This window comes from Emys orbicularis, chromosome 2, assembly GCF_028017835.1.
Source record: "Emys orbicularis isolate rEmyOrb1 chromosome 2, rEmyOrb1.hap1, whole genome shotgun sequence".
Lineage (NCBI taxonomy): Eukaryota > Metazoa > Chordata > Testudines > Emydidae > Emys > Emys orbicularis.
The window spans coordinates 142,911,251-142,932,816 of NC_088684.1; the positions used below are offsets into that span (position 1 = coordinate 142,911,251).

At 42.7% G+C, this 21,566-nt stretch overlaps 1 protein-coding gene across 1 annotated transcript in view; it reads left to right on the forward strand.

Moving 5' to 3' along the window:
- Positions 1–3,749: 3,749 nt before the first annotated feature.
- The window catches only part of SLC4A5 (solute carrier family 4 member 5), a 114,534-nt gene continuing 96,717 nt past the window's right edge, over positions 3,750–21,566 (forward strand). The window contains exons 1-3 of the mRNA XM_065399333.1: positions 3,750–3,846; positions 11,613–11,708; positions 12,905–13,096. Of these exons, the coding sequence (XP_065255405.1) occupies positions 3,750–3,846; positions 11,613–11,708; positions 12,905–13,096 (385 nt within the window). The remainder of the gene's footprint in view (positions 3,847–11,612; positions 11,709–12,904; positions 13,097–21,566) is intronic.

Genomic DNA, 21,566 nt, shown 5'->3' on the forward strand with positions numbered 1-21,566 from the left:
TATGTGTCTGCACAGGAGAGTTTGACAGGAAATGATTTCCCTATCCCATTAAAAATTTTGAGATTTCAGAAATGTTTCCCAGCCCAAATTGGGACCAAAAATCAAAGTTTTGAAAACTTCTACAAACTGAAAATCTGAACGGAGAGGAGGGAAAGTTCAATTCAATCAAAATGTTTAGTTTTGATCATTTTGTTTGATTTTTTGACCATTTAAAAAAAAATGTTCTATAATTAGCATACATGTGAAAACAAGGTTACTGTATTTGGAACTGGAAAACTGAAATGTTTCACTTAGAAAATGTCAAAATGGGATGTTTTGAGAATTTGAAAAGTTTTTGGTTTGGTTTTTTTAAAATCTTTTTGTGTGCCTAACTGATTCTTTCTCATGAAAAGTTTTGGTTTAAACAAATTAGCGTTTTACTGAAAAATTCCTGACCAGCTTGAATGTAAAGCATCTACAACAAATAGAGCTCTGATCTTGCTTGCAGTATGTAGGGGCCACAGTAATATAAAAATAATGAATGAAACTCTTAAATGACCTAAACCCAGAATGTCAGTGTTAGTCTGATGCTTTCCAATTTACCAAGGTTAGAAACAAATGCCATGCAAAGGGAGGATTCGTCTATGGGATATCCAGCCCTTTAAACTAATGATATTGGACCTTAAGCCTGTTACTGATACAGGACCCATCTTGCACCTCAGGGCATAGGGTGGGGAGGAATCCATGTGTTGAGTAAAGAAATAGTTTGGGGCCAGGTTTAGTTTTTCTGCAATGGCAACTGTTCAAAGCAGGTTAGAAGTTTGGGATGTTCAGAGGAGTCTCCAGGGAGATGGATTTGCAAACTGTTTTAAGATGCACTAACAGGGGATGGGGTGTAAACTTGAATTTGTTTTGAGATCCCTGGCACTATACACTTTAGGAAAAACTAATTAAAACTCAGAACATACCTGTGAAGTGAGTAAATGTTACTGATTGGTATAGAAAAGTTAATTGATTTGCCCAAGGTCAGTGGCAGAATCAGAAAGAGAACCCAGGAGTCCTGGCTCCTAGTCATGCTGCTTTAGCCTTTAGAATACCAGAACCATAGGAAGTAGAGATGGGAAAAGGTGTCTAGGAGTAAGAGGCAAGTCCATGCCCCAGCAAATGCAGGATTATTCCCTATTACCGTGCAATTTTGTCTCCAGAAATGGATCGTTTTCATTTTCAATTCCAAGAAAATTGCATACAAGTGTTAGAAGGGCTAAAACACTCAGGAGGGAGCAAAACAGTGCAGGATGGTGTTTAACTATCACCAGGGGGATGAAAGCAAAAGAAGCTTTAGGTCAAATATCAGGAAAAGAGTGTGTGGAATAATCTCCCAAAAGGAATTGGGGGAGAAGGGAGCGGGGAAGCCCCTATCACATTATCTTAAGCTGCAAAATGTCACTTCCCATTCCCGTTTCTCCTTATCAATGTGACCAGCTATCCAGAAATTATATTGACAGTTGTGATGCAGATTTATTGATATTTCATGTTAAAAGGATAAGTAGATCTGAACAGCCCAGGCGTGAAATATAACTGGACAGCTCAGATAATCAGTGTGTGTGCATATAAATGGATGTATTCATGTAGAGCACAGGGCTGTGTGCAGTAATTGCAGTAAAACCTAAAGCCACATGAAACTCACCCACTTTGGGGGATCATAACAAACTCAAGACTAAGATCAGAACTTGGATCAGCAGAGGATTTAGAACAGAAGCCCATTGGAAATGCACGGTTCCATATGAGAGAAACCCAAATGAAAAATACTAGCTCAGAACACATCAGAACTCTAGGGTGTTAAAAATCGGAGCCCTGATCTGAAATTTCCAGATGATCCCTATTTCTAATGGGCCCAACAAACATAAGATTTTAAGCAGTGGTTCTAATCCATGGTTTTGGTCCAGGCCTCTGTGCAATCAGTGCAGTGATAATGTCCTCATTCAAACAGAGAAGGGTCAACAGGCAATCACGGTGGGGCCAGACTTGCAGCCATCGCAAGCAGCTGGTGGATGCCCCAAAGCCCTGCATGACACAGCAGTTCATTCTCAGTGCATGCTCTCCTGCCTCAGAGAGAGCAGAGGCAGAGGTTACTCTCAGCTTGTTTTTTTCGAAAGCCCTCCTCTGTCAGGACAGGGGCCCTGTCGTTGGTATGGCTGCACCTACATCATAATTTAAAATTCATACCGTGATTTGTGCAATTCAGGAGTCTGGACTTCATGACTGCTTGTTTAACTCCAGATCCTTCGAGTGCTGAGTGCCCTCCATCCTTATTGAACTCTATAAGCATTGAGGATGCTCAGCACCTTGCCGAATCAGACCCTTAGTGCTGGAAGGGATTTTCAACAACAGCATCTAAGTGATGTAGGAACAGAAGCCTTATTGAAAGGGCCAGATCCTGCAGACACTTAGAGTATGTCTACACTGCAATAAAAACCCAGCAGCACCGATCCTCAGAGCCTGGGTCAGCTAACTCAGGGTCACAGTGCCCAGCCTTTGGAGCTAAAATAGCAGTGTAGATGTTCAGGCTCTGAGACCCGCGCATGGTCTCAGAGCCCAGGCTCCATTCTGAGCCCGAACGTCTACACTGCTATTTTTAGCCCTGCTATCCTGAATCAGCTGACCCGGGCCAGCTGCCGCCCTGCCATGTCTTTTATTGCAGTGTAGACGTAACCTTAGGCATGAGCTTAACTGGAAGCATTCAGTGAGACCACACGCATGCACAAAGTTAACCACCTGCATAAACGTTTGCTGCGTCAGGAAGAGCGTACACGCAGCCCTGATTTTCAGTGCTCCTGAGTTCTCACAGTGCCCTCGACTTCAGTGGGAACTTTGTCTGGTGGAGTTGAAAATCAAGCTCTTAATCTATATGCAATATTCCAAATTATAAAGATGTGTGGTTTTAACTCGGGCTGTCTGATATCCTTTCAATGAAATCTTAATACCTTGAAATTTGAGGTTTTCTTATTGTGTTTGTGTCACAAAATACGCTGAATTTTTTTTGTACAAAATTGAACTTTTGAATTTCTTTTTATTTATTATTTGGATGCCTAGGAGCCTCCATCGTGGACAATGACCCCATAGTGCTAGGTGCTGTCCAAAGAACCGAACTTACCTGAATAACTGCCTGATGAACTTCTCATCTGAATAGACAAGAATGATACAGCGTGGTGGGGAAGGGATGCAACACACAAGCAGAGTGAACAATGTGATGGTAGCAAATATCATGTTAGTTCCATTATTTCTTTTGGAAGGCCATTTGGGAGTGGAAATTGGGCCCATTTTAAGCAAAAATTGGTTTGATACTCAGGTGAAACCTTCAAAATCTTTGACTTTTCAAAATGCCATTTCAGTGACGATCGATTTCCCCCCCCCCCCCAACCTCCATCGAAACACACAAGCTTCAAAGTTTGGTGTTCTTTGGGGGCGGGGGGAGGGGAGTTAGGGTGGAAGCTCTCATTTTGTGAACATTTCACTATAAAGACAAAATTCGGAGATTGCTAAATGGCCTGGAATGCAATTATCTGGTTTTTCTTTATTTTTAAAAAAGTAACTATAATTATCTAAAAGCCCATGAGCCTGATCTGATCAGGCTGCCATAGACTTCAGTGGGGCTTTTCATGTATAGGTTTTATTGGACCATCCTGTGCAATACAACTTTGCTCCATTATTATTACTGTTGATCGTTTCTTAAGTGCTGACAGCATATTTGACCCTGTACAAAACACAAAATGAAGGCAGTTCCTGTCCAAAAGGGGGAACTGACAGTCCGAGCAAGACTGATGCACCCAAGACAGGATGCCCTGGGCAGCACAGAAGGGGGACCAGGTTAGATTTTGTTGGCTTTGTTTTTTATGCTCTTGCTGTTTTTTCCGTCATTCGTTATTGTGACTGTACAAGGCTAGGTCCTCGCTTGTTCGCATGTCACATCCTCCACTGAGATCTATTTGTGTCCTGTGACGTGATGCTGCTCCGCTCTAAAAGTCAATCAACATTGCCCAAAACACATTTTAACTAGGAAGCGGCAGCGCCTTTGACATTCGAAGTCAATACCATGCTTGCATCAGTAGTTTTCTCTGTCAAGACAAACTAGGCTTCCTCACCCTACAGCACCCAGGACTTTCTTTCGTCCTAGAGCTTTTGCCAGTCAGCTACTGGACACCCCCCTCTGCTTAGTTCTGAACATTTCAGGGGATTAGAAGGTAAGGTTGCTTATTAAAACTAGAGCTCTTTTATGGAACACCGTGGGTCCGAACAGTGCAGGTTAATAACGTGTGTGCAATAAAGTTCACCTAAGGCGTGTTTTATGGTAAGTCTCCACTGCAGTCAGAGGTGTGACTGCAGCATGTGTCGAGACACCTGAGCTAGCTTTGATCCAGCTAGCCCAAATAATGATAGTCGTGGTGGCATGGGCTAGCTGCTCAAGTAAATACCCAGGGTCCTCGGTGGAGTTGTAGAGCTCCTGCTGCTACAGCTTCACTGCTATTGTTGTTGTACCCTTAATTGTATCACTTTGGTATGTAATAAGATGACAACTCCTCTGAGAAAAGTAATGTTTGTTTTCCTCGTGCCCTATAATAGAATCTATCACATAGTTGTCACGATTTTTGAAGGAATGTTCTTGTGGAATATGAGAAATTTTAGATGTTACGTATTTTAATCTGAAGAGAGACGCTATCTCTTTATAATGCTAGAGTACCTGTTGTCATTGTGTCTATAAATCCTACTTATGCACATAAATGCTAGGAAATCTCTCCCTCCCCCCATATTTATATATTTCTATTGTAAAAATAGAAATTCTAGGACCACCAGCCCCCTGCTGTGGGAATCTCTCTAAATGTTTAAAACAATGTGATAATCAGCAGTTACATTGAACCACTACATCAACAGTTACTATTGGACTGCTTTTTCTCCTGTAGGCGTGGAAGAGGGAGAGGGAATGTTATTTCTATTTTGAAATTCTTGGCAGCTACTCAGGGGGTTTCTACACTTACAGCACTGCACCAACGTACACATAGTGAAGATGCTACTTACACCGATGGGAGAGTTTCTCTAGTCAGCTTAGGTACTTCTCCCCGAGAGACGGTATGTCGATGGGAGAAGCCCTCCCATCAAGCTATCTATACCAGGGACTAGGTTGTTATAATTCATGTAGATTTTTCCACACCCTGGAGTGACATAGTTATACTGACATTTTGTAGTGCAGAGACCAGGGCTAAGATATAAGCAGATAAAGTTCTGTATATTGAGATTAAAACCTCTGAAGCTAACAAAAATATCTGAATGTGTGCGCATGTGGATCTAGATACATAGAAACATTCCAAATGTGGTAGTGTTGATGGATAGAGAATGTTAGTCTGTACGTTTGAGAAGCAGTTTCCATGGTCACACACCCCTTTTTCGTTTGCTCACAACATTCCCCGAAATGTCTTCGTGGGCAGTAAATGTGCATATGTTTAATTATGAATCTCTCTAAAGTATACTGATAGTTCTAGGCTGTGTCTACACTACAGTGCCTATGGCAGCATAGCTGTGTTGGCATAGGCCCCTAGTGTAGGGGCATCGGATGTCAACAGTAGGCGTTTTAGCTGCCTAGTGTAGATGCAGCATCTGTCAACAGAAAGAGGTTTTTCTGCCAATATAGGAACACCACCTCCCTGACAACACTAGCTGTGCCGACAGAGACACTCTTCTAATCGCATAGCTACATCTACACTAGGGGTTTTGTTGCCATAGCTGCATCACTAGAGGGTGTAGGGTTTTTTGCACATCCGTGACTGGTTAATGGCTATGTCAGTATAAGTGACACACCACACTGGGAGACAGCAGCCCAGGATAGGGATAACTGGAGAAGACTTGTCAGAGAGGGAACGTCCACTTTTGAGGAAAACCGCCTTGCCCTGGTTGCAGAAAAACGCTATAAAAGAAAGACAATTGTCACGCAGCAATTGTGGCCCAACCCTGTCTTCCAAAACCACTTACAATGTCTGCCAACGAGCCCGTGGCTCAAGGATCGGACTCCTCAGTCACCAAAGACCCCATGAAAAATAAAACATGTGAAAGATCATCCTCGACCCGAGGGATTGCCGATAAATGTAGAACAGACCATAGAAACACCTTTGTCCAAATTCATCTCTTAGTGAACCAGAAGAAAAGGACAAGAGAATAATTGAGCATACAAACAGACTATATCTGTTCCTGTTTAGCCAGAGTCTTGGTGACCATGTTAACAAGGGCCGTTTGCAGAGATGCGAAATGAGTCTCTTCAGAAGACTCCCTACTCAAAAAGGCATTTAGAAAGAGCACAACATCATGGCAGCACATCCTAATACCGCACATCATAGACCAGAAAAGTTAAGCTCAGCTGGTTTGTTGAGGACCCCCAAATGGAATTAGACTTGATTTACCTTCAGTTTAGAAGGGATCGTTATTTCGTACACTATATGGCATAAGAAGTCTACCCCTCTGATCCATTCTTTTCATTCCCTTCTGCATCTCAGGTACCCATCACTTGTTTCTTTGCCCTCCTTTCATACCCCATCTCTGCCGGTTCCTTTCTGTCTTTAGCCTTGTCTTGTTAATAGGCAGCAGCTTTAAAACAAACAAAAGGAAGTATTTTTTTCACACAACACACAGTCAACCTGTGGAACTCCTTGCCAGAGGATGTTGTGAAGGCCAAGACTATAACAGGGTTCAAAAATACGTTCATGGAGGATCGGTCCATCAATGGCTGTTAGCCAGGATGAGCAGGGATGGTGTCCCTAGTCTCTGTTTGCCAGAATCTGGAAATGGGCGACGGGATAAATCTCTTGATTACTTGTTCTGTTCATTCGCTCTGGGGCACCTGCTTTGGCCACTGTCAGAGTACAGGATACTGGGCTAAATGGACCTTTGGTCTGACCCAGTATGGCTGTTCTTATGTACACTTAAAAGTTTTGTCGGTATAACTATAGTGGTAAAAACTTCCTGGTGTAGATGCAGTTGTAGTAGCAAAATAAGTCCTTTTGATTTGTAAAGCTTTTTCTGGTTCAACAAACAAAATAAGTTATATCAGCAAAATCTGTTTTTTCTGGTGTAACTGCACATATTGGGGACCTTGCAGGCATAGCTAGGTTAATCAAAACAAACAAAAAAATCACAACCCTAACCAAAATAGCTATGCCAGAAAAGCTTTTAAGTGGCTTTAGGGTTTTATACGGTCATCCATCACCTAGTATCTGAGCACCTTCCATATACAATTGATATCCATAACCAAGTCCCTTATGGACCTCATAGTCTCTGACAATTCTCACTTCTCAAGGTAAAAGGTCTGGTTTGGATTAAGTTTATTTATGTGGTTGCTTGGTTTCAGATTGTGGGGATTTCTTTGGGGGTTTGCTGGAAGGGGCTGTCACTGTTTCAGGTCCTCTTCTCATCTATCAGCTGAGTCGCCCATCCCAGATCCTAGTCTGACATTTTTATTGGTCAGACCCTTTCTGTTACACGTTTTCTAACATGACTTTCCTATCTTCTCTTCAAATCCTGGAATATAACCAGATAACCTTTAGTTTCATGAAGTCAAGGCCTGATGTCAGGTTACATTTGCACTAGTGCAATTTGAGCACTCAATGTGTGCACAATTGCATATCCTAAAGAGAGTGTTTATCTACATAAATGGTGCTAGATACACACTGGCACGTGCAAATACTCAATCTGGTGCACACCGTTGTGGTAACTAAATACCCAAACTTGGCAATTTGCGTCCCGGTGTCCTGAAAATCGGACCCAATCAGTTGTATTTTTTTTTTATTAAGAGTGTTGCAACATTCATGTATTAATCTCTATGGCCTAAATAAAATTCTTTGAGCCCTGTTCCTACACTGCCTCCCCAGTGAATGTCAGCGGTTCAGGACTAGGCTGGCAGTCAAGAAACCCAAATTCTGTTCTCTCCTCTGACATTAGCTCCTCATCTGTCAGCTATGGCTAATGACACTGACACATCTTTGTAAGGCACCCTGAGATCTATGCTGAAAAGTGTTCTGTAAGGGATGTGTGGTTATTATCTAAGTCTTTATTCTCCAGTTACAATGAATATTTGGCTCATTGGCTTATTATTGTGAGGCTACTTATGAGTGATGGGGCTGTGCACGATGGCTTGGTTTTTGTAGGGTTACTCAGTGTGTTGGGCTGTCATGCTGGTTTGTTTCTGTAGGGTTCTAGGAGGTTGAAATTGATTCACTTTTTAGGGCCAAGCCCACTAACATAAATTTAAAAAAAAAAAAAAGAAAGGAGAATCTAGAGAACACTCCCACCCATATCTAGGAATGGGAATCCATTTTATTTTTTATTAGTAAAATACCCTTGACTTGTACCCTAAGTGCAATGGACAGACCACGTTCTTGTTTATGGACCTGGCTGTATATATACAGAGATCAAATCCAGCTGCGCTTATGTAAGCACAGCCCCCCTAACCTCCCACGGAGTCAATAGACATTTTGCCTGCATAACAGTGACGTAGTCTGGATCTAAGGATTCAGCCCAAAATGCACCAAGAGCTCTGCTTTCTAAGAAGGAATCATTTAGGGTCTCCCATTGAAACTAGACCATTTAATTCAGTAGCAGCAAGGTCGGGCACTATGAGCCCAATCCAAAGCCCCTGAAGTTGATTTGAAGACTCCCATTGATTTTAATAGGCTTTGGAGCAGGCCCCTTGTTTTGTAACCTGGTCTGACATGAGAAATGCCACTTCAGGTGGAATGTCCTCAGACAGTGCACGCATATGCCATCAGAAACATCTTCATACCAGTATAACCAGTCCACCCTTAGGGGTTGCACCAGTTTAACTAAATAGGTTTCTTTCTATCGATTTTAGTTAAATCAGTACAAAAACTTTGTAAATAAACCCCGATTCACCGATGTGGGATAAGGACTACCTCTTATATTGTTTTTGCACAGCACCTATCACAATAGAGCCCCAAGCTTGGTTGGGGCTTCTCAATGCTACTGTAATATAAATAAGATACGATAATAAATGACAAGGTTATTCTGTTTCCTGGTTGGCTGACGGCAGCTTTTAAACAGGGATAATGGTCTGAATATATGGACAAATAATCATTTGTGAAGATTTTGCACTTCCAGACATACCCGGTAGTTAAACGAATGCTTGCAAATAGAGAATAACATGACCACGCTTCCCTCAACAACCTGAACTCAGTACTTTATTCACTATTACTTTTGCAAATCTTTATTTTTTTTTTAAACTGATCAGCTCTGATAATGTTTGATGCCTTCTCTTGAGAAAACAAGAGCTGGCCATTAGTTTGTGATGGTACTCAGAGCCCAGAGCTGGCTATCTGATCACTCTCAAAGTGACTTTGAAAGGCATTGATTTTACTGCCACTACTAGTAACCATCCTCTTGTCTTCATCAAGTGTGAAGGGCAATCACTGTAGGTGAGATAATTAGGAAACTAATTACTATTCTTGATGAAAACACAAAAACCCCATTCAAAATAAAACCGTATGTGAGAATTATGAGCAAAAAGCAGGACAAATATTTACCAAAATGGGTCGGTGCATGATGAAAATGCAAATTCCACTTAAGAGAAGCAGCAGGACAATAATACTTTGCATCTGTAGATCACTTTTTTGTATACTTTTTTCATCCTCAAAGCACTTCATAAAGGGAGGTCAGTATCATTTTTTTTTAAGACTGGGGGGGGAAACTTCAGCAAAGAGGTGGAATGACTTTCCAGAAGTCTCAAAGTAAAGTCTGCACTACAACCCAGGTCTCCTGTCTCCCAGCCCCACAGCTATAACAACTAGACTGCTTTAGCCTTTCGCTTCTGAAAACTGTGATATCCCCAGCAAGCCAGTCTGCCTAACCAGGCCAGCATCTGCACTTGGCATGCTCTTTAAAGCCTATGACCGGTGGAATTGCCAGCAGTTACAAGTTAGCCCACAGCTCTTTCTAAGCAAGCACCTTTATTTTAAGGGGAAAGCATTACAGAGAAAACATATTAAAATATATGTTTAATATGTACATGCTTGCAGAGATCACCACCCGCCCCCAACTCCAATTTCAGGCTATGACAGGTGTCAGTCCTTCCAACCCTTCCCTAAGGATTGGGACCCCCGGCCCCTGCCTTGGACAGAAGGTCCTGTCTGTTGGCTGGATCTGAGAGAGCCCTTAATTTAAACTCAGGCTATTAATCCAAAAGTCCTTTCTTTGTCCAGTGGCTTCTGGAGAATCCGGTTTGAAGCAGTATATGTGAGCCTCTCCAGGTGGCGGTGCCCCTATGGACATGTTAAAACCTGAGTGAATTTGCCTAATCATCCCTCCGCCTCCAGCCACTGTTCTTCGTTCCTGGAGGGCTGTGGTCACTCTCTCCAATGGAATTTCATACAGTCCCAGGCCCACAATGAGTCCTCCCAAAGATATTGCAGGAAATTGCCATATATGTGTGTCTCTCTCTAGGAGTGAGTGGGTAGTTCAGTCTCCACGGCCTGTCTAGTTCTTGGCCTTTCTGTTGAGACAGCCATTTAGGATCGGTGGTTGTGATGTAGATGCTAGGGACTGAGCTGAGAACCTCATGTTGCCCAAGTCACCAGACAAACGTCAAAAGCCATTGCTACCTAATCACCCATTGCAATGAGTCACATTTGAACTTGGTGATATATGGCCTGGTGCAGCCACAATGAGAATCAAAAGAACCGGGTTTTTTTGTTCTATGTTTGTACAGCACCTAGCACAGTGAGGTCCAGGTCCATGATAGAGCCCTACATGCTACAGGAATACAAATAATAAGGAGTAATAAAAAGGGAAGCCTTTCCTTTGACTTTAATGGCAGTTGGATCAGGTACCTACAGCTCGGATAGCTTCTGTATCTCATTACAAACCTCCTAACCTAGCTAGTTCCCTTACAAAAATAATATTAAAAACCCAATCACCTCAGTGAATTTAGGCCTCTTGTTCATTAAATATTTCCCTTGTAATTATTTATGCGTATTGCAGTAGAAGCTAGGAGCCCCAATCATGTACCAGCCGCCCATTTTGCTAGGCCCTGTACAAACACAGAATGAAACAATGTCTTCAGACCGTCTTCTCTCCAATGCTTTGCCTGTCTTGTCTATTTAGGCTGTAAGTTCTTGGGGCAAGGACTGTCTCTCACCAGCTGACTGTACCGTGCCTAGCACAATGGTCGCCATCTCTGTTGGGGTCTGTAGGCACTACTGTAACACAAATAACATTTATTAAGCAACGTCCTCCACACTGCCCCCCAGCAATGTGTCTTAGCCCAGATCCGGCAGAACCACCTCAGGGGATCGGCAAGAAACTCCAGCCTTCGTCAGTATTGATTTATTATTTATTTGTATTGCAGGAGCATCTAGAAAAAGGACCGGGCCCCACTGTGCCAGGCACTGTACAAACACAAAACTAAAGGATGGCCCCTGCCCCAAAAAGATGACAATTTTAATAATAGTCTCTTACCACTGATGTGGAGCCAGATGCCTCTCTCTAGAGAATCTCTTATTGATCTAAAATGAAAATATTTTTTCTTAAAAGCCATGTTCTAATTATTTTTCTTTCTTTCCCACCCCCCTTGAATCCCTCAGCTCTCTCCTCTCGTGGTTCAATCATGATGGATGAGGATGATGGATTGAGTGAAAGAGGTCTCAGCAACTCCAGGAAGAGATATGATGATGATGAAGGTAAGAGAAATTCCAGGTGTTCCACAATTTGCCTTGGGAGGCTGATTCTGCTCCCATTGAAGTCCAATGGCAAAACTCTCATTGACTTCAGTGATCGATTGATCTACCTACCTACCTACCTACTTATATGGCCCTCATCACTGCAGTATGTCATAATCATTAATGGATTCATTCGCCCAAACCCTCCTGGGAGGTAGGGAAGTGCTATCTCCATTTATAGATGAAGAACTAAGGCCCCGGACAGCTCTAAGTGACATGTTCATGGGCACACAGGGACTCTGTGGCTGAGCTGTGAATTGAACCCAGATATCCTGAGTCCTAGTCTAATGCCCTGTCTATCCACTAGACCAATGTTTCTCAGCTCATGGGTCATGACAACCAAAGGGGTTGCAAGGCATTGAAAAACGTATTTGTTCGGAAGAAAAGAAAATCTCATTCCTCACACACCCTTACTCTTCAAAGTCAAGTATTCTCTATCAACTTCTCAAAGCACACACACAAATAAGACTTATTGTTATCCTAGATACCTTTTTTTTTACTCTTTTATATTAAATGTAAGGGGGACATGAACGTTTTTGACTTTGACTAAGAGGTGGACAATTTGAGAAGGTTGAGAAACCACTGCCTTAGACTTCCTACTAGTCAGCTGATGCCCGATCCTGAGAGGTGTTGAGCACCCACAACTCCTGTTGAAGTCTGTGGAAGCTGTAGCTACTCAGCACGTCTCAGAATAGGGCTGTTCAGTTGGTCTGAAGACTACCTTGCAGGGTAATATTCCTTGGAGTAATGGAATAGAGAAGTAATGCCAAAATTTGAGGCGAAATGGATAAAATTTGTCATGTTTCCATCTAAATAAGGAAAAACGTCCTTTGTGGAGGTGAAACATGGTTTGGCATAGTCTTGCACCCCGATGTATCAGTTGGGATGCATGTTATGGTGCTTCTAGGGGTGCTGATGTGATGCAGAACCCAAGGGCTTGCCTACTTGTGGACTCCATAGCATCGATGGGTTTGGGAGTAGCCAGACATCTTTGTTAGCATGATAGTAATGTTTGGTGTTTCAGGCCTAATGGCGTGGGGAGAGCATATGGAAGAACTGGCTTTTATCCACAAGTGAAAAGCTGTGAGGTTTGTACACCCAGAGCCCTGCTTCTGCATGGAAAGTTCCTTGGTGGGTTTCTTTTTTCTCCATTGCAGACTACCATTCCATTTACATCGGGGTGCCAATGCCACGGGGCTACAGGAGGAAAAGGCGCAGACGGAGATCCACCTCCAGCCGGGATAAAACCAGCGAGAATGAAAGGCTCTATGAGCGCCAGGACCGATCAGATACCGATGAAGGAGGGCAAGCAAGCTACGACAATGGGAATGACAATGCCAGCAGGACGAGTAAGTCCCAGTTGTGCTATACCCCGCAATCAAGAAAAGGAATTGGGCTCTCGCTAGATCAGATTTCCTGAGGTGGTCTGTGCGGTCCTCTATAATGCTTGCATCATTTTTTTTCAACAAATTGTGTTTTTCATTTAAAAAAACAGGTCTTGAATTCAATTCCAAATTTGGCCAATTAAAAAAAAAAAGGTGAAAAACACCTGAAACTGCCAAATCGAAATGAAAAATTTGAAAACAAAATCATTTGAAGTTGACCGAAAACATTTTGGTTGACTCTAAATGAATCAAAACACTGGGGAAAAATCATTTAGAGGTATAGAAATGTTTCATTCAATTGAAAATTAATTTTTTTCAGCTTTTCAACTGGACAAAAACTTGTGAAAGTTTCATTTTGGTTCAGATTTTTTTTATTATTATTATTATTCAATTCAGCCCCAGACCCAAAAAAACATTATTCACTCAAGTTTAGTCCTCTGTAGCACTCAGGCTGACATAGCCTTTTGTGCCTTCACCACAGGGGGACAGTACTCAGATGTTCCAGAGCTGGCTTTGTACTCCCCTAATTCCCATCAGCAAATTTGTCAGGTATGTTCTGACTGTAGAATTGGAACATAAGAACGGCCACACTGGGTCAGACCAATGGTCCATCTAGCCCAGTGTTCTGGCTTAGGGACACTCGGAGCATGGGGTTGCGTCCTTGACTAGCTTGGCTAATAGCCATTGATGGACCCATTCTCCATGCAATATAATTGTTAGAGATGTTTGGACTGTTTTGTCCAGTCTAATTTTACAAGCCGCCCCCCACCCACCCCAAAAAATAGGACTTCCACCATTTTCCTCAGGAAATGCACAGCTTAATAGATCTCATTGTCAGAAAGCTTTTCTCCTTATATTCGGCATAATTTCATCCGACCACTCATAGCTATGCCCTGTGTACTAGCTACACCAAATAAATTTCTCTCCATCCTGCATGTTTATGAAACCCACCCACTGGTTTATTTTGTATTTTGTGTGACATGTGTAGTGTGTTTCCTGTAGTGGCTGGTCCGCGTACATGAGCCTATTATTGTTAATAGCAAATGTGGTACTCCTCTAATTCAAATGGTAGCCGTCCTTGCTTTTAGTGTTGAAGGTCCTGGGTTCATTCTCTGCTGATAAAACATGGTAAAGAAAGTAGCATTTGCAGCCTGTAGGTACAATTGTGGTCTCTTCTTCGCTATTCTAAATGGTACCAAAAACAAGAAGAACATAGCCTTAATTTTTCAAGTCCCATGACACCAGCAATTTGAAAACACACCTTTTCCTTTGTAAGCAGAGCAGATGTGATATGTTAGCCTTTGAAAGAGTCCGTATGTAATGCAGCAAGGTCATTTCAGTGCTGTGTTTTCAAAGTGTTATTGTGCTGTAAGTAATTAATGTTATTTCCTACTTCTTACTAAACAATAGAGTTAATAGCCCATATTTCTGGTCATTGAATTATGACTGGATGCAGTGCCTTTTTGCTGACCATTTTCTGGCTTTACTTTTTGCATTTTTTCCATCCTGACTTAATTGCAATATTTATAAAGTGCTTTGAGATCTACTGATGAAAAGCACTATAAACGAGGTAGGTATTATTTCTCCTAGTTTATTATTCCAATTGCAGTAGCGTCTAAGAACCCTAGCTGAGGGTCAGGGCCCCATTGTGCTATGCAGTACACAGAAAATAACAAAAAAGACCGTCCCTGTCCCAGGGAGCTCACAGACTAGATGTCAGACAGGACATGACAGGTGAACAGAGAAGACCGGCAGGGGCGGGGGTGGGGTGGTGAATGGGAGGGTGAGTTAGCAGAATGACCAGAATTTAGCAGAAAATGTATTTGTTGCTCTAATATATTTCAAGGTGTCATGTAATCATAGTTGTTAGAGACAGGAAAGACCCTATTGGGTCACATCTAGTCTATTTCTTCACCAGAGTAGGATTGTTCCCTACAGTTTATTCCCTAGAGCCTTGTCCAGTCTAGTTTTTAAAGCTCCTTAGCAAAGATTAACATTTTACATAGCAAAATAGCTGTCAATCTTCGTTTTAGCCCCAATATAGATGTTCTCTTCTTTTTGCTCATTTAAGAGTGCACTAAACCAAACTGCTGTAGGAGCTGGATCACAAAAAGTGATCGGATATAGGAGTTTGCTTTAGAATCCTCTCTTTAAGAGCACAATTTTGTACTCACCATAGATTCTGCTTGCGATTCATTCATGCTTTTCACTGGCAAAGCATTCCAGCAATTCCCTGGCAAAAGTGCACTTGTAAAACCAGAGTACCAGTCTGGAAATCATGCTTGTAATTCCTTATACTTAAACTTTGTTTTCTTTCACTTGGCAAAGCATAGTATCCCAGTTAGTTATTCAATGTGACTTACATATAGAGGCCGTGCGTTAAAGCTAAATGATAGCAAACCTGTAGGATCAACAGCGCAGGCTTGTCTTCTATTTGACGGTCTCCAATAAAAGGTGCTGGAAATGGTAAAGGTTTCTGACTGTGGCTAGTTATGGGGAGTACAGTCCTTTGTAGTTGTTGCAAGTTGTTTCTGAATAATGCAGCATTTACAAAGCAAGTGTTCGCAATTGTGTATTTGAAACAGTCTCCAAAGCACTTAGTGGAGCACTCTAACCCTGCATAGAGTCCTCAATTTACCTTACCTTACCTTGAAGGAAATGAATCCAATGCAATATTCCTGATGGATGGATGTCAGTATCTGAAGATGAGGCCCAGCGTGCGTATGATGCAATATGAAGGAACAGTAAAGCACGAGGCACATGGAGAATCCAAAACATTTAGGATTTAAACCAGCTAAAATAGGGCCTGTTCAGCAGTTCAACTCATACTTTGGCAGAACTCCCATTGACTTCTGTGGGGAATTTTGCCTGAGTAAAGAGGCATAGGGCTCTGTCCCTGCTTGGAATAAATATGTGCAGCATTTCTGAAGTTGTAGAGATTATATCAAAACCTGTGCCGCTGTTCCCATCCTCCCACCTCTCTCTCTCATTTCCCCCCCTCTCATTCACTCTCTCTCACACACGCCAGTTCACTCACCTCTTGTACTGGCATCTCGGTGGATTTGGTAACTTCACGTCATGAGAGCTGAAGAGAGAGGAAAGTGCTTTATATTCTCTATAATCTGCTCATTAAGCTGTGGAGTTTAACAAGACTGAGTGGATAAAGGAGGAAGTTTGGGGTGTTTTTTGTTTGGTGTGGTGTACGTTTAACGGGGCAAAGAATGCAAACCATTCCAGGTAAGAACTATTCCACATGCTATTTCCATTCTCTTTCCAGTCTTAAAAACCTTGGTGTTCCTGGGCTTTGTTTCTTGCTTACAAAAGCCATTTTTTAACTGATCTAGGGGCCGGTAAAACGCAACAACATTGTTTCTGTTTGCAAGTGTAAGAGAAATTGATTAGTAAGACAGTGTGGCATCTTGGAATCTGATGTGCTTGCTGAAAATAAACTTTTTGGTAGCAAACACAGCTCCTTCATGTCTGAGGGGGTAAGAAAGGTGTTTTTGACTGGTGTCGCTGTCCCTTCCAGCCTACAAACTGAGGGATACTGAGCCTTAAAAATGTGGCACAGCTGACCCCAAAAAATATAACACAAGGAGTTTAGCAGTAAGCCCACATGCATGCTAGAGAGAGAGAGCCTTCCATTTTGTAGCCCGTTGCTGCATCACAGTGTTCTGGAAGTGGGATAGAAGAGGCAAATTGCATCTAGAATGGGATGTTGGTCTTAGACAGAGGGATAATTTAGAGCTGTGGGCTGAGCTTCTCAATGCATTCTAAGGAATTTGGACATCCAGTTCCCATTAAAATTAATGGAAATTGGGCATCTAAATCCTCTAAGTGGTTCTCAGTCCTGAGGTTCAATAAGTGCTACTGCTGGGATGCTTTATTGTAGAAGGCAGCTAGTTGCAAGGATCATCTCTGTTGAACAACCAGTGTTGCTGCTATCCTTCTTTTTAGGGGGCAAGGAATGGACAGCAAAGGAGAAAAAAGCCCATTGTATGTTCTGATTGTCCTGCAAAATGAGACCTGCAGAAAATGAATGTCTCTCTTTTGAAGGAATGGATAATTACAATTGTCAAGCACCATTAGATAGTTGGCATTTCAAACAGCTGCTAGGTGCTTGTTAGTTATTTGTTATGCCAAGTCTAGTTGAAAACTGCAGTCAGTGCCGATTGTGCACGGCTTTTATTCTTTTAATGGCAGCCACTTTCTATATATATATGATACACAAGAGAAGCAAAACCAGAGTTGGCCTTTGTTTTGTAAAACCACATTAGCTGGGGCTTTTATCATGTTGGGGAAAGGTTTGGGAAGTAGTTCTGGGGGTTTGGTGCATCTTTAATATAGATATATGCATATAACAATACAAGTATTACATTGTGTTATTCTGTGCAATGATCCATTTTAATATAATCTGTTTTATCTGTAGTATTAATGTTGAGCTAAATCTTCAGCTCTGGAAAGTTTGGGGCTTGATTCTGATCTCACTATGGTTTAAATTAGGGGTAACTCCACTAAAGCCAGTGGAGTTGCACTGATATAAAACCGTGGAGAGACCAAAATCTGTCATCTTGGCAATATCTTTCTTAATTCTTTGGGTTTTTTTAAATTACATTAATGTGATCTATTCCTGCCCAAACAGTGGATCTCTTTATGACCTTTGATAAAGTTCCTAGCATAAGTGTATGCATTCTGGTTTAGCTTTAGTGAACTGCCTTTCAAAAGTGCAAAAACTCTGCAAGCATTTGGGTCGCTTTTGCTCCGAAAGTGCAAAAAGCTTTTATTAAACTAGCCGTTTGCATTCGTATGCTCTCTTAACTCAGTGCCCTGCAAGGTGGCCAATGACTCCAAGCAGTAAATTGAGGGAGTGTTCTAATGAGGATAGTTTTAATAAGGCTGAGATGTCAAAACCTTGCAAGAATGTTGTATCGGCGCTTCTTTGAAGATGCCCGGTTTGCATGCTCAAAATAAAATCACCATTAAATATCTTCCTAACTGAACATCTGGTATCTTCATTGACAAAGCTGAATGATGTATCAGATTTACCAGCTGAGAAAAATGAATAAGATCCACATAAGTGCCTGAAACTATGGCCAGGCTAAGATAGGCTTTGTTTATTTCAGGGAGGAAAAGATCCCTCAGGTGAATAAATACCAAGCATTCTCTCCAGCAGCTTCCTGCTCCCACTGCTCAGTGAAGTCCTATCAATGTTGGTTTAGCAAATAACTCTTTGTTCGGGTCAGTGACCCCGGTCAGGGGAACAATGTGACTAAGAGTCTAGAGGAGGAAGAGACCTGAAAAATGATATCACTTGCATGATATTGAATGACTAGGTGTGCTGTGAATGGAGGGAAGGCAGTAGCTCAAGGATCCCGGCAAAACTGCACAGTGCAGAAAGTACATGTTATGTGTAGACAGATTGGCTTAGACCTTAAGCTGGGGGAAAGAAAGAAAAAACCCTCTTTTCTAGGTAAATGTTCCCCTTTGTCTTTTGTTTTCGTCAATGGCTGACAAAAAAAAATTTCTTCACAAATGCACTCAGAATAGAAAGTTACAATGTTAAACGACCTTTAGGTACAGATGTGGCCCCCTCACAGTCTTTCATGCATTTATCCTCAGAGCACCGCTGGGAGGCAGGGCAGTGCTATTATCCCCACTGGGGGAACTGAGTCACAGAGAGGCTAAAAGACTTGCCCAAAGTCACACAGGAAGTCTGTGGCGGAGCAGGGTCTCCCAAGTCCTAGGTTAGGGCCAAGAGCTGGGAAGATCCAGCCTGGAGAAAAGAAGGTGTCTAGAACTTTGCAAAGGGATGTTAAAGGTAGGACACAATTCCTCTCTGTCATTAGAGACAGAAGAAAGGTGACTGGCTGAAGCTACAGTAGGGAAAATATAGATTAGATTAAAATAGCTACTGTCGGTGATGGGAGAAGTTTCCAAGGACCATTACGGATTCCCCTCAATGGCTTGGACCAGGATATGCCCTTTTGTCAAGGCTGGTATAAGAATAATTAACTTGGTACTTGCACATGGCTGCAGAGAGGCTGGCAGCAGGGACTCCAATACAGAATAGCTCTTGTCCATCTCTCCCTTGGTGTCTCTGTGGGATGGAGCCCTTAGAGGGTCCCCAACCAACGAGCTCTGTGCCCCCAGGGGGAAGGTCCTTTCCCTCCAGCTGAGAAAGTTGCATAGAGTTGAGGTTGTCCCCCAACTCCTCCCCCTTCCCAGGGCAAAGCCTGAGACCCCCCCAACCCTCCCCCGCAGCTGTGGCATTTATTTATTATCATGTCGATTTTTATGCTTTTCAAGGCAGGGACCTGTCTTGTGTGTGTGTTCTGTGAAGCACCCATCTGGCTGCCACATCATCATCATAATTATTTTTAACCCATGTTGTTCATCCTCTCAGCGGGGTGATGTATCACAAACCGCTTTCCTATTGACCTGGGGAGAGGGGGTCTAATCTTTTGCATAACAGACCCCACACTGGCTCTACTGCCATCAGGGAGCTCCATGGCCAGAGGAGGGGGGCTTTTTTGTTTTGTGCATGTACAGTGCCTACCGCAGTGGGGTCCCAATCCCTGCTTATGGCCCCATGTTGCTACCACAATGCAAAGAATACATCAGCATCATCAGGGTGCAGAGCTTGAACCTCAAGTGACTGTAGCATGGCAATAGAAGGGGACTGATACCATCCTTGTTCTCATGTCCGTGAGCTCCCCATACCATTGCAGGGCTGAGGGATCGGATCAGAAAGCGTTACTGGCCTCTCAGCTCAGATCCTCTGCTTTTATCCCAGCATTGCTTTTTGCAAGAGAGATTCTGAAATGTACCTAATGTACGTCGGTCGTGAACTCTCTGGGGTTGTGTCTTCCTTTGTGTTGGTGCAGCAACTAGCACGACAGGCCCCTGATTCCAACCAGAGCCTCAGAGCATGACAATAATTAATAATAATAATAATAATGACCAAGTCTCTGGTGGTGTGGCTTAAGGGTCGTAAGCAGTAAAGCAGGCTAAACTAGAATGCAATGGACATCCTAGTCTTTCACGGCAGTTATGAATTCTGCTTCACCTGATTTTTATGGATGGGAAAGGCAGTATTTCTGGCTGCAGCAGGAGGTTTCCTTTTACACATATGTACCAATTTAATTAGCCCCTTTCTTGAGTACCGTATTTGGCCGACTTTCTTATTTCCAAGTTCTAGAGCAGTGGGATTCCGTTAACAAAGACATTTTCATAAGTGAATTAACATCTGACACATTAAGAGAGTGCTAAAACCCAACAGTTTATTAAAATACACGGTGTCCGAGGAGACCGACATGTGGTTGGGTTAAACCCTTGTTTGAACAACTCGCCACCAACAGCGGAGGAGACAACCCTCCCAACCCAAACCAGCAGCTCTGCACCTTTGCGGAAGTTCCTGTCCTTGTGTCCAGGTTACTTAGTGAAATGCCAGGGTGATTAGGAGACAAAATTGGTTCTAACAGTATAAGTCCTTCTGGGTACAGGGACTGTATCTTTATTTTGTAATGTGCCAAGAGTATTGTTAGAATGTTAGAAATAATAATTGTAACGTGGGCCACTCAGGCAAAATTTCTATTGACTTCAATGCCGGAAGTTTGAATCCAGATTTGATCCTGCGAGCATAGGTCTAAACTCCCCTCTTAGCTTTGCAGAGCACAGTTCTCCAAAGGTGGTTCTTATGTGTAACTCAGGCGCACGCATGGAGTGGGGAATAGGCTGGAAGAGATTCTCCTGTGCAATTTGGAGAGGAGATTTAGCCCTCAAGTTAGGGACACAAAAAAGTCTCTCCATTTGCAGCCATGTCTGTTACGAACATGATGCTTCATAGGCCAGTGAGCAGGGGATATTAAAGGAGCTGAAGATGGTTTCTCTTCATAACGGGAAAAACTATCAGAAGAATCAGGAGGCCTACATTTTATTCGTGGCTCTGCCACAAATTCTGATCTTGTGATGATGGGGGGGCCAGGAGGAGAACATGGCTGGATGGGTCTAGACAGGCTCACTGTGTGACCTAGGGCAAGTCCAGTAAACTCCGTATTCCTGCACTTCCTCCCCTGTAAAACGAAGGGGGGGGCAGTGTGGGGAGGGGCAATGCCCTGCCAACCTCATGGGAGTGTTTGATGCTAAGTTTGTAATCATTTGTTAAGTGCTTTGAGACCTTCGAGTGGAAGGCACTGAGGAAGTGTGGAATATGATAATTACTACTGGATTGAACCCAGCGTGCATGTAGAATGGGTGTCGCTCTTGTTTGGGGGGGATTATTTTACTTTATACAACTTTGGAGGGGGAGTGTTTGTTTGGATAAGCATGCCATGTAGACTTAGAAGATTCAGGACTGTATATAAGAGGGGAACCACTTACAAGGGGGAGAGAAATGTCAGAATGAGGATGTCTACTGAGTATAAGTAGCGTGAGC